Here is a 13,286-nt window from a genome sequence, read left to right as displayed (position 1 = left end):
TCCGGGCCCTCTACTCAAGTTGAGTAACTCAACATAATTACTGTAATCTCGTTTGTATCGTATACTAGACGTAGTCGGGTAATCAGGCGACAATGTCTCGTTAGACGAATGTGTGGACACTATTCTTTGAATACATTGCGAAAACTGTACAAAAATAAGTAGACTAGGAATAATAACTTTATAAGAACCTTCTTTGACCTGATGTTAAAATGTTAACAAGATAATAATATCTACAAATATGTTAGCTTGTTCAAACCCATTTAATCTTGACTAACTAATTGGAAGTGCAAACAAAGTTTGATAAAATTAAGTAAGTACCTACTAAGATAATAACAAAACCAATTTAGTAATCTGTGTCTGTGGTGCATTGGGAATATATTTTATTCGATCAGAAATGATTTTAGTGCGTATTTTTATTTTTGTACCTACTACTTGTTTATGAACTTCAAAAGAAAAATTAAAATTGTAATAATTGGGCCTTAGCTTGGCTTTTACCCACTTCTTATCTTTTGGGCGACCATCGCTCAATACAGTACAAACATAAATGGACAAAATTGCTGAGAGTAAGTGCTGGTACAAACCATTTTTTCTTCTTTATTGTAATAGCACAGTTAGAGTAGGCCCTCTCATTGGCTGGGAGCATGCCTTGGGACCTGAACGCCAAGGTCCTCGCCGCGGTATACCAGTGGCGGGGAGACCAAAAATCTGAAGGGCAAAGGCCTGCACCCCGTGAGGTTGAGGCTAAAAAAGAAGAGCTGGAGGAGATGGCCCTAGAATGCTGGAGAGGACGCTTGGCCGTTAGTCAAGTCGGGCGTCGCACTGTGCAGGCACTTCTGCCTGTCCTAGCGGAGTGGCTGCGACGTCGGCATGGTCGTCTAACCTACCGGATGACCCAGCTACTGACAGGCCACGGGTGTTTCGGGGCCTTCCTTCACAGAATAGGCCGAGAAGAGGTACCAGGCTGCCATCACTGCAACCTTGACACTGTGGATACAGCTGAGCACACGCTCCAAGAATGCCCAGCTTGGGCGGATGAGCGTGCGGCCCTCAATATATGTATAGGAAATGACCTCTCTCTACCGGTCTTAGTCCACCTTATGACCAACGGAGAGGAGGCGTGGCGTGGAGTTCTCACCTTCTGTGAAGCAGTCATTTCACAGAAGGAAGCGGCGGAGAGGGAGCGGGAAGCATCACCCGACGCACCCATTGCCCGCCGCCGACGTCATGGGCAAAGAAGGAGGCTCTATGACCTCCATCTGCCCCTTCCTAATAGGCCTCGGCCATCAGATACGGGGGTGTCTGGTGGCGTCTAAAGAGGCCGCGACGGCGCAGCACGTGTCCTGCGTGCCGCTCGCAGGAGGTTGAAGGCGTAATAACGCCTTGGTTGGGNAAAAAAAAAAAAAAAAAAAAAAAAAAGGCGCACACCGCTGATTTTTAGTTGGCCGATAGTTGTGCCCGATTTTAAATTGTATGAAGAATCGGCCAAATCGAATCGGCGTAGTGTGCGCACTCCCATACATGCCCATACTGTGAGATACTGATCAACTGCCCGACTAAACTATCGGCCGACGAAAAATCAACGGTGTGCGCCTACTCTTAGTAGTTAGTAGTACATAAGTAGTAATACTAGTTTGTGTAACAGATTATATTCAGTTCGATTTCTGTAAAACTTTCAGTCGGGTGCTTGATTAAAACCATAATTAAGACTAATTCTGGCTGACCTAAATCGGTAAAGTCACTGAAGAAGTCACTTTAAAACAGATGGGATTTTAATTAAAGTCTTACCACTCCATTACCCCAAATTCAATAAGACACAAACAATCTTTGAACTCTTAAATAAACTCGGTACTTATTTGAGCCAGTCTAATTATTTCTGATTTTTAGTTTATGCTACCCAGTGATGTGTATCAATCACATAAATGAGGTTTGCTTGATAATTGATTTAACGTGTTTGTAAGACTAAAAAGTAAAAACGCTCAATGGCGAGAGTTACTCGCATTTGTTTGAAACTGATTTACCAGAAATAAAAACAAGTTGTAGACGTAACGTAATGCTAAACATAGCTTTTAGATAAACGTTTCATTAAGAACTGCTAAGAATTTGGGAGTTAAAATAAAAAGGTGTTCAGATTAATACACAGTTACATAGACCAGTCGGTTTGGAAATCCTTGGGGTAGGCCTTTGTACAGGAGTAGACGGCATTTCATCGCTGAAAGACAATAAGTACCTACCACCCTATCGACTCTATAAAATTATTATAAAAGTTTCTTAAGATCGTGTTCGTCATATAAATAATTTCCAACTCAGCTGTACCTATTCTTGCATTACGTCGTGTCATTTCAGCCACAGGACGTCCACTGCTGAACATAGGTAGGACTCCCTCAATGATTTCCATATTGCCCGGTCGGTAACGGTCTGCATCCAACGCCTTCCTGCTACCTTTATGAGGTCGTCGCGTCCCTCTTACTGTATGAATTTGAATAGGTGCTTTGTTAAACATCAATAATTAATTTATAGTTTGCAGGGAAAATACTATTTACTATAATTACGTGTAGGATCTATAAATCAACATATTACCACAATGTTTACCCAAAGTAAACATATTATTGGACAACCTCGAGAGCTCCGTTGACATCTAATAATTAGAAGTAATGTTTGCCAAGTGTAGTATCGTACTAATAAGTGTGCAGTGCAGTAAAGTAAAGGGGATTCTGCTTTATTGTATTTTTATAGTTATGTTTATAAATTTACTTTTAAACTCAAACTACTTGAAACAATTTCAAAAATTTTTTCGCCATTTGAATGCTACATTATCCATGAATATACTAAGCTATAGCAGGCCGAAATTGCATTGCCCATTCAAAAGACTTCAACAACAATCTACTAACAAGTACTCTAGTCGCCAAGCAATGGGAACCATGGTATCAGGACCATCCAGTTTCTTACATCATACGATTAAGTTTCCCGACACATGGGGATCTTCATGGCCAACCGACGCCGGCAAAAACAACAACCCACTTGCAATAATAAACAAAATGAAATCCGTACTCATTATTTAGACCCAACATTTGTTAGCATTCCGCCGGCAAACGGGTTTACAGCTAAAACACGCGTTTAAACCAAAGTTTTATTTTGAATACAAATCCAAGTTACATAAATGTAGGTTTCTGGCGATGCATGTGTAAATATTTTCCATAGAAAATAACCAATAACACGAATGACTTCGTATTTATTTTTGACAAAACTAAATATTTTGGTTTTTATAGCAAACATCGTGCCTTTATTGAAAACCATAATAGGAAATTCAAAATAGAGCGTTTCACGCTGCAGCGCATGCTTTGACGAAAAAAGTTAATGTTTTTGTTTCGTTTTTTTATTGCATAGAAGCATGGAAATTCTATCGGAGCTTTTCCGATTTACACATGAAATTGAAGTGAACTGGAAAGCGTGGTTTCGGAGTAGAAAGTAATGCGTAGGTTTGTGTAAAGAAGGAATATTGACACGTGTAACAACATTCTATACCTAAATTTCCCTAAAAGGGCTCGCTCGTATATTATTATCATATCAAAACTATACAGATAGGCCTGCCTATGTTTACCCGGCTGGCTGACCCGGCGAACATCGTACCGCCGTATTTTTTTCTTTTATGTTAAAGAACTGTTTTAAACCGCTAAACCTTTAGTTAAATCGGAACGTTCTCGAGTTTTGGCGAGAATAACGAACTAAAAGCTAAACAATTGACTAAAGTCTTGTCAAACTCCATAAAAATCATCAGGTGAAACATAAGGAACCTAAAAAATATGTTAAATCAATGAGTTTTGAATTGAGACAGATTTGATTTCTCGATCGCTTCATTCCAGTGTTATTTTGTACCTACAAAACTCGCTCTGTAAAGCGATTTCAATATCGAATCTATCACGAAAGTTAGTGTCTCTATTAGGGCAACAGGCCATATTACATCAATCGATATTGTATCACATACAAATATAGGTTCAAAGAAATTCAGGTAACAAATCAATAGAATATGTACATAGACTCCTTAGAGTTAGCTTGTGGCATCGTTCACTGTGCCTGCCTACCGCCTTCCTTTGTGCCAAATGTATCTCACTTTATCAAGATTGCTTAAACTCTGAGCGATTTAATGCCTTTCACATTAATCTTAACCTAAAGCTAAACCTGTGGTTGCGAGCGACTGATTACGGGAATTTATAAGTTTGGATTTCTTTTATTTAAAGTTACTTGCAATCTTGTACCAGAGTGTAGAGTGTATTTTGGGTTTTCTACTCGGTGATTTGAGGGAATTTAAGGGTCTCCAGAAAATTGGTAATTTTCAAATTTCTTTGAATTTTACTACTTTAATAAATCTTTTAATGGATGAAGTACCTATATTGTAGGCTAAAAATACGAATTTTTAGACGTCCTTTTTACTTCCATGGAAACCACGTAAACTATCAACACTGGACTAGGCACAAGCTATAACTTTGTTTCAATTTTTAAAATCGTTTGATCTTCTTTGATAGCCGCTTGGTCGAGGCAAAATAAATATCATATCGAGAGCGGCTTTAGCCAGTTTCCGCGACAAACATCACGAAGACAAATATTATAATTCTATGAACGGCAAACGGACATTCAAAAAATAGGTTAGCCGAACGGGCTCACACTTATATTTGTCTAAAATTATTTTTGTCCCGATTGAGTGGTTAATAATGTTCTAGTTAGGACACATCAAGCTACTTATAATATACAATATGACATTTTATTTAATGCAACATAACGTAAATGCGCCTATTACCGCCAGTTTAAGCTGACTTCGGATAAACTTTAGAAAATTAGATATAAGACGTGGTGATAGAAAAGACACTTTAATTTATTTATAACAATGATGAAGTAATCTTTGAATTCAAGTAGTAACAATGAGTATTCAATCACACAATAATTAATAAATAGCAATTTAATCTGAATAAGCAGTTGTTTCTATTACCGACCTATAGACGAGGTGTGTTTCTATTAACGTTTTTTCTGTTTCTATTACCGACCGCTAAGAATATTGCTCTTCAATTGGGTATATTCCAAGAGGCACGGGTTCGATTCCCGCTCACAGGCTCGGGAACCACTTGATTTTTTTAAGTTAAATTTGTTTTGCTTTTAGTTTTAGTTAAATTTGTTTTTTTTTTTCAAGTTATTTTTTTTATTGTTAAAAGAGAAAAGGCACGCTTCTCGAAAATAAATAAATAATCAAGCAGAAATAGTAGAATAATAAATTCCTCAATTATACTTGATTACGCGATACCCGGTCTTCTAGTGAGTAGTGGGGGTCATTATTTAAACTATGTATATTTGAGTTTTTAATAAAAAATAATTTGCATTTAATATTTTATTTTTAATTTGACTTTCGTTTTTGACTGATGTTTTTGATTTTAATTGTGTGTAATTGTGTATTTTAATTTAAACTATGGACAATTGGACAATGTCTATATAATTATTTTAATTTTTTTTTATTAATCCAAAAGATCTTAAAAAGTTACATAGTAGTTGTGATAACGCATGATTGGTTAGGTGTCATGTCATAAATGTTAGTTATATACAAAATACAGGCTTATAAGTCTTCGCAGGTGGCGTTATAATTATGAGGCGGTAATAGAATTAAGTATGAATATTACTTTATTCTATTACCGACCGTAAAAAAAAACAGTAACCAGCTAAAATATCTACTTTAACGAAGACGTGATCAGTGAAGTATCATTTCTATTAGGTTTTATTTTATATCAAATAAGTACTAATTAGAATTTAACAGGTTTTTATAAAATCTATTGTCATACATTATTAGAGATATTCTTTAATGTTCATTGCAGTTTTATGCCAAACCTATGACAATTAATGTATGGCGTTAATTGATTTAATTATGTGAAATATTCTTATGAATCGATCAAGACAACAAAGTGGAGGTTAAATGCGTAATTAAAGATATAAATACTAAAATAAGAAACTTAATCAAAATTCTAACAACGCCATGGGTCGGTATTAGAAACCAAATTATGAAAAGTGTTTCTATTACCGCCCTTATTTAAAATTGTATTTAAGCCACATAAATACAGCGAGAGGGCTATATTGAGGGTTTATTAAGGAAACTAAAGTACGAATTAATATTGTTATGCAAAAACATGTTGGTATACTCATTTTAAATGTGTTAAAATCGCTAATTAATAACAAGGTGCACCTTAAGTAGCTGGGAGCGCGTCAGTATGAAAAGTGCGTCCGTTGCGGGCGCGTCCCATTTAATGTGAAATAACTCCGTTTACTGGTTATTTACGAACACAAACTTTAATCGTTTTGATAGTCAATAAACATATCTAGATATTTTTTAAGTAACGTGTTTTCTGGAACCAGTTTTTATGTCTTTTATGAAAGAAAGAAAAATAGGGCGGTAATAGGATACAAATTTTGGGGGGTCGTTAATAGGCGCACTTACGTTAATTCTTATATTAAAAGAGAATTACATACCTAAATATTATGGAAATAATATTTTGAAGACTAACATAAATTGCGGACAAAATACCTCTGCCGGCTATCTAAGTAAATAAAGTTTATTTAAATCTAATGTAGGTAAGTAGGTAGGTAAGTAAGGTAAAGGCTAGACCAAAAATAGGAGTTTCAATAAAACTTATTGATTGCGAGTGCAACAAAGTTAAGAAAAAGCGATATAAATAAGGCACTAATTGACAAAATAAGTAATACCAATACATGGACTCTACATTTCAACTGTAGCTACACGTCATTCTACACGTAAGTAGGTACTCAGTTGGTACTCTGTAACGTAATTGTACAAGATAACAATACGTAGTTATTTCGTCGGTCATTGGTTTCCAAAATGAGTAATGAAATAGTATTTGTGCCCCAACCGAATGTTAGAAGTTTGAGTCATGGCAAATAAAGTCCGAGATGAAACCACCTCACGTTGGTAATTTTTATTTAATATCTTGTTACAAAAGTATGCAACGAGAGAGATTCTGAAAGCATGAAGCATTTGTATGGAGTTTGGCAGATTTTTGATGTTTGTTATATTATTTATTATAGTTAGTTAAAAGAAAAAGATGGTACAACCCAGCCTTAGTTGCTCTGACAAACAAAGTAATTTAGCCATTATAGACGGCCTAAAACGTAATGTGATCACTGCACTGAACTTACGTTATTTTTGATAGACAACGAAAATTATTGTAAATTTTTATTGTTTACAAGAAAGAATAAGTACCTAAGTAATATTCAATAAAACAAACACTGAAGCGCGATTTATTTTGAGGAGTGGACTTACAGCGTTACAGTTTTTCAGCTTACAGGTATTGAAGAAACAGCTCTGATAGCTTTCACCGATGGCCACGTACTTACTTTTTTAACATCTATTAATTGTAATTAGTTATTTTACTAATAGTTACCTACTCTCTTCATTACAATTTTTCGTGAATTTTCTATTTCTCCTTCTCCATGTTACTTACTCTACTTATGTAACTAGATCAATATCCTGAATAGTGTTTTTCCGAAAAATTGGGACGATTTTATAACTTTTTCCTCAACCTTAATTTGAAAGACAGAGACCTGTAAATAAGTAGTGCTTAAATAGTACCTACTTAGCTGTATGCATTATTGCGGAGTAAATTAATTTACTTTGCATAAAACTCTACGTAAGTACTAAAACAAAAACAATTTTTAAAATATGTTGGGAAGTATTTTTCAGGTTGGAAATTCTAGTAAGGTATTTTCAACTTGGAAGCGTCTGAAAGAACATTTATTTGCCGAACTTGTTATACCATGTTACCATATTAAAATTAATCTAACATTTATAATCATCATTTTCATACAATGTACATCCTTCCTCAATACTTGTAAGTTTCATTGACGCAAAATACTGGAAATATTTTTTTTAAATGCGTAATTAATTTATAGATGAATATGGATGAATATGACTAGTTACGTGTGATGAATGAATCACACACAATGATCATGCTATTTAAATGATCTTTTTGCATTTAAGGAAACTTGTAGGTATATGCATTTACGTAGGATAATGTAAGACACCGGGAAGATATTTATTTATTAATGCTGCAGTTATTTCTTTTTACCTTATATTTAGCACTTATAGCATCGAGATTTTATATGTATTAAAGATGAGTAAGTATTACTTACTCATTAATTAATGTTACTTGAAGTCGATTTCGAATATTCGAAGAAATTATTGATACAAACAAACCATACTAACAATATACCTACTAGGCTGAATTGCATCGCATTAACTTTAATCGTAACTATAACTACTTACCTATAACCGGTGTTTTTGTATGGTGTTTGACAAACTTTTGATGTTAGACCCAGGGTTAGAAAAAACAATAATAACATCATCAATCATAAAACTTGTCTTATCTAACTAATATTTATCTCAAACAAAGAACTATGAATCATTATTATTTTTTTTAGGAATTTTTATTTCAACATGGAATTACACATCCCAAAAATTAAATTAGTTAACATTGTAAACTCATTATTCGGTTCTAGATTATTATCACGACTATAACAGAATAAGTATTCGATATTGCTAATTTGTTAAAATGCTAAATTATGTGTAGCGAAAGGTCGCGGGTTCAAGACATTCAATTTACGGTCATTTTTTTACTTTTAAATCTCGTTTGAGAGCTGCTTAAATGCATTAGAAGTCGCACCTATTATAGCTACAAAAGTTGCTACAGTGTTTACTTAGGTAATAGACTTACCTCTTGAATGTAAAATTCCTCGTAAGGTAATGAAGGATCGACCATGTACTTTTCGTCGCAGAGTAAATTGGATATGTAGAAGAATTTTTCGTGTGCCAACACGTTAACTCGGTCCACCCCCTTGAACACAGGTGGGCTGAAGAAGCTTTCCACACCCAACGTATCAGAGTCCTGGCATTTCCTCAGAAAATTCAGAGACTGCCCGTTTGGACAGCACTTCCACAAACAAACGCGGCCAATGCACGGGCAACCCATCAGGGAAGACACTCCATCTTCCACGACCTCATACCAGGATGACTTCACGTATTCGATGCCGTCGTGTAACACTGAACCGTTGGAGAATAGTTCCCCGCTCGTTATATTCAAACTTTCTTTTGTGCTGCACTGACATTTCACTGACGCGACGCAAAATACAACCAACAATAGCACCTTCATTGTTTTAGTTCCTCTGGCGCACTTTACAAAACTTTTGGAAATCGTTCTCACATATCCGAATGGACAATAGAGATTGAGGATTTGATAATGAGTAATGTTCGAAGGAATAAATCGTTTATCGCGTATCACACACTATCAGTGCTCGTGAGGTAATGCGGTGTATCATGTTAGTTATACTGATAAGAGATAAGAATTTAGGCGCGGCGGGAGAAGCTAGCGGATGCGGCGTCCGCGTCCAGCAATATTTAGCGTCGTACTGAGGACTGTGGCTGTACAGTGTTCGGCACACAGGAACTTTACATCGCGGCATCGCCTACAATCCAGCTGACCGCACGGGAACCTGACTTTCCGTCTAATCAAACAGTATCATTTTTTTACTACTATGAAACTATAGTCACAGAATGTTAGTAGTTACCTACTGGTAGTCCAGTAGAATTAGCTTTTAAATCGGAAATAATTCCTACAAAAGATTTTATTGTTTTAATGGCTTCATTGGTTGCCCATTAAGACTCTCCTAAGTTTTCGACTTCGACGGAGTTGTGCTTAAGTGGTGGGGGCCCCCGAAAGAGGCATTTTTTCGGTTTTCCGGTTATACCGCGTAAAGGACTTACCCTATCAAAAAGTGGTCTTCATGACGGTTGAAGGGCACTTAATCCTGCATTGAATAAGACCATATGTTTGGTCAAAACGCCATTCCCAAAATATCACATCACAAACTACGTTTCGCAAATTTTCAATCTTATTTTATAAATAAGAAAACAAAAAATACTTCAATCTTATTTGACTGTTCTATCTATACACAATAAAATTTTGATTTTCGTTAAATAAATATTTTAACTTCTCGGAATTTCGAAAATTTGTATATGTTACGCTGCCGCCCTTTAAAATTTGCCGCCCTAGGCCTACTCAGCCTGCTGGTAAATCCGCCACTGCTGCAGCCTGTACCTGGAACACGAATAATATCGTTCTCGCTCGACATAGTGCGGTAATCTTTTATTTTTATGAAAAACTAAACAGCGCTGCTACGCTCGTGGAATACTAATTACGATTACTAGACATTCGTGCTCAGGGTACTAGTGTCATTTATCCTACTAGGATATTATAAATGCGAAAGTTTGGATGTCTGGATGGATGTTTGTTATTCTTTCACGCAAAAACTGCTGAACGGATTATGATGAAACTTTACAGTATTATTCTTTATAACCCAGAATAATATAATATGTTATATTATAGCCTATAATTTATGGCGATCTGTGACAAACTTAATTTCACGCGAGTGAAGCCGCGGGCAAAAGCTAGTACAATGATAAGTATGTCTTAGATTTGAGTGAAATGTAATTAAATAAAATACACTTTATAGGAAGATGGTCCATTTTTAAACCAGCCATCTAATAAATGTGGATTTCTACCGGTTACGTTCCTTCCTAGTAAATCATAAAGAGCAATGTCTTTAGTAAGTGTATTTGCTATTGATATATCAAAGAATACATTTTCGAATAGGCATTTCGGCAAAATAATTATTTATAAACTAGCTTTTGCCCGCGTGAAATTTTGTTTGACACAGATCGTCATATGTTAATCTGGGTTAGAAACAATAATACTGTAAAGTTTCATCAAAATCCGTTAAGCAGTTTTTGCGTGAAAGTGTAACAAAAAAACATTATAAATTATTAGTAGGATATATTTATTTAAACTTAAAAAATAAAACAAACTTCAATGTTAAAAGATGCACATTGTCGCCCCCCCCCAAGTACGCCAATGACTGCGACTTATCGAAATTTCGACGACCGAATGGTATAGTCACAGTAGATAAATCAAACAGTACGGAAGCTTCATACAAACGCTCGAAATCAGACTCACGCACACAGACGCACGCTTTACACGAGCTCTAAGCGAACCTCGCAGTCCATCCGTCGCGAGTGTCGCGCGCGTTGTGTTTTTAATAATAATTTTATTGCATGCACTGTCCGCTGTATTTTTAAAAACATGCCACGAGTGTATTGCGTAGTAGGACGGCTGCTTGAACTCGGCATCTTCAAAACCAGAACTTTCATTTTTTAAACTTCGTAATAATTCTGAATTGTAAAAATGATTAAATATTACTTTTTAAATAGATGCTTACATCTGATTTTGTAATAGTTCTTTTTAAATTACGTAATTACTCTTTTTAACAATTTATGTGTTCTATTTGATAAAGTTTTTTGCTCCGAACGCTTTTGTACTAAGTGATGAACTGTATTTAAAATGAGGCAATAGGTATGTGAAAGTAAGTATCCGGTATTTTATTTATGAGAATAGATCTTCTACCGGCCTCTAATAGTACTTAATCAATTTATTCGATTATGTATTCGATCATTATAGAACGGCTGCTTGAACTCGGCATCTTCAAAACCAGAACTTTCATTTTTTAAACTTCGTAATAATTCTGAATTGTAAAAATGATTAAATATTACTTTTTAAATAGATGCTTACATCTGATTTTGTAATAGTTCTTTTTAAATTACGTAATTACTCTTTTTAACAATTTATGTGTTCTATTTGATAAAGTTTTTTGCTCCGAACGCTTTTGTACTAAGTGATGAACTGTATTTAAAATGAGGCAATAGGTATGTGAAAGTAAGTATCCGGTATTTTATTTATGAGAATAGATCTTCTACCGGCCTCTAATAGTACTTAATCAATTTATTCGATTATGTATTCGATCATTATAGAACCTAATTAACGTTTTATTTTTTGTTAACTACTTAGTCAATTAATTTATTCCATTAGGTATTTGATAATTAAAAAACCTAAATAAACGTTTTAATAAATAAGTAAGTAAGAACCTTATTAATTTTATAAAGATTAAGAGTGCCAACCCTAACACTCAGTTGAAGTGTAGGTATTTAACTCGCCGAAAGGGCTAAGTTTCCGTACTGCTTTAGCTCATATACAGTGTGAGTCACGTTAAAGTGTACATATGAAAATAGATGAAACTAGACCTATTTTTATCGACAAAAAAGAGGTCAAAAATTTTTTGAGATTTTTTTAAAATTTTTTATAGAATTTTTTTTCTTCCAATTACTTATTGTAAAGAAAACGTAATAGCTTTTAAACTAAGCGGTATATCCTGATAAAATAAAAACAGTAATAATACAAAATAACAGGCGATACTAAAAAAATACATAAAATACACAAAAAAGGCCAACAAATAATAAAAAATGACACTTTTTGAAAAAAATCTGCTTAAAAATTCGTGTTTTTTTGGTTATTTGATAAATTTCTCCAAAAAATGCCCCCATAACCGGTAGTTTTTATTACTTTGTATTATTCTCTATCGTATTACCTTTGTAAAACCAAAAATCGCATGTCTCTATCCCTATCACAACGTTTGCAATGATCGTTTGAACTAAGCCTCTCCGGGCGCGCCATTCAACGCTTCGTTAACAACAAAACTGAAAATGGCTCTAGATTTGTAATTTTGATAAAGACAAGTTAGATTTCAAATAAAAACAAAATATTTCGAAGTAAAATAAGCATTTTAGTTAAAATTAAAAGGGACAATATTATTTGATCCTCTAAAAACTAATTGATCTTTTTTGTATGTGCACTATTAAAAATAAATGATGTGTTTTATTATATTTTATCTTTATATTAATTATTGTGTCTATATTAGTTGATCTACGGATAAATTATGAATGATCTTCATTTAAGGTAACATAATATTTATGTTTAACATACTCTTTTAATATTTGGTAAACAAAAATAATATTTGATCCTCTTTTTTAGTTATTGATCTTTATTTTGTTAATTTGATGATTTTTATATCAAGTTTGCCTTTTAATATTGATCACCTAATAAATACATTTTGATCTATGTATAACTTAACTTTAAAAATATATTTGATCTAACTAAAAATATTATTGGTTAATATTTTTAATTAAAAAATATCTTTTAATTTACTCGATACTTTGTGGTTGAGTGACAATCGTCCGTGATTGGTCGTTTACTGAGTTGGCCAAGGGCTTAGCGGCCAAAGCAAGCAGAATGGTACATTGCCATGTTTGTTTAAATTACAAGCTTTGCTTAGTTTGGGACTAGAGGCGCTATGTC

At 34.4% G+C, this 13,286-nt stretch overlaps 1 protein-coding gene across 1 annotated transcript; it reads right to left on the bottom strand.

Moving 5' to 3' along the window:
* Positions 1-6,795: 6,795 nt before the first annotated feature.
* On the bottom strand, positions 6,796-9,469 carry LOC114361726 (uncharacterized). Its single transcript, XM_028316870.1, has 2 exons — positions 8,760-9,469; positions 6,796-6,807 (listed from the first exon to the last, which is right to left on the bottom strand). The coding sequence occupies exons 1-2, from the start codon at positions 9,192-9,194 to the stop codon at positions 6,796-6,798; spliced, it is 447 nt and encodes a 148-aa protein (XP_028172671.1). The 5' UTR covers positions 9,195-9,469.
* Positions 9,470-13,286: the final 3,817 nt, after the last annotated feature.

This window comes from Ostrinia furnacalis, unplaced genomic scaffold, assembly GCF_004193835.3.
Source record: "Ostrinia furnacalis isolate ACB-3 unplaced genomic scaffold, ASM419383v2 OfSCF5944, whole genome shotgun sequence".
NCBI lineage: Eukaryota > Metazoa > Arthropoda > Insecta > Lepidoptera > Crambidae > Ostrinia > Ostrinia furnacalis.
This window is presented reverse-complemented; position numbering and strand designations above follow the sequence as displayed.

Bases quoted from the DNA above. Each gene is read 5' to 3' on its own strand.
- LOC114361726 (XM_028316870.1), bottom strand. From the start codon at position 9,194: ATGAAGGTGCTATTGTTGGTTGTATTTTGCGTCGCGTCAGTGAAATGT.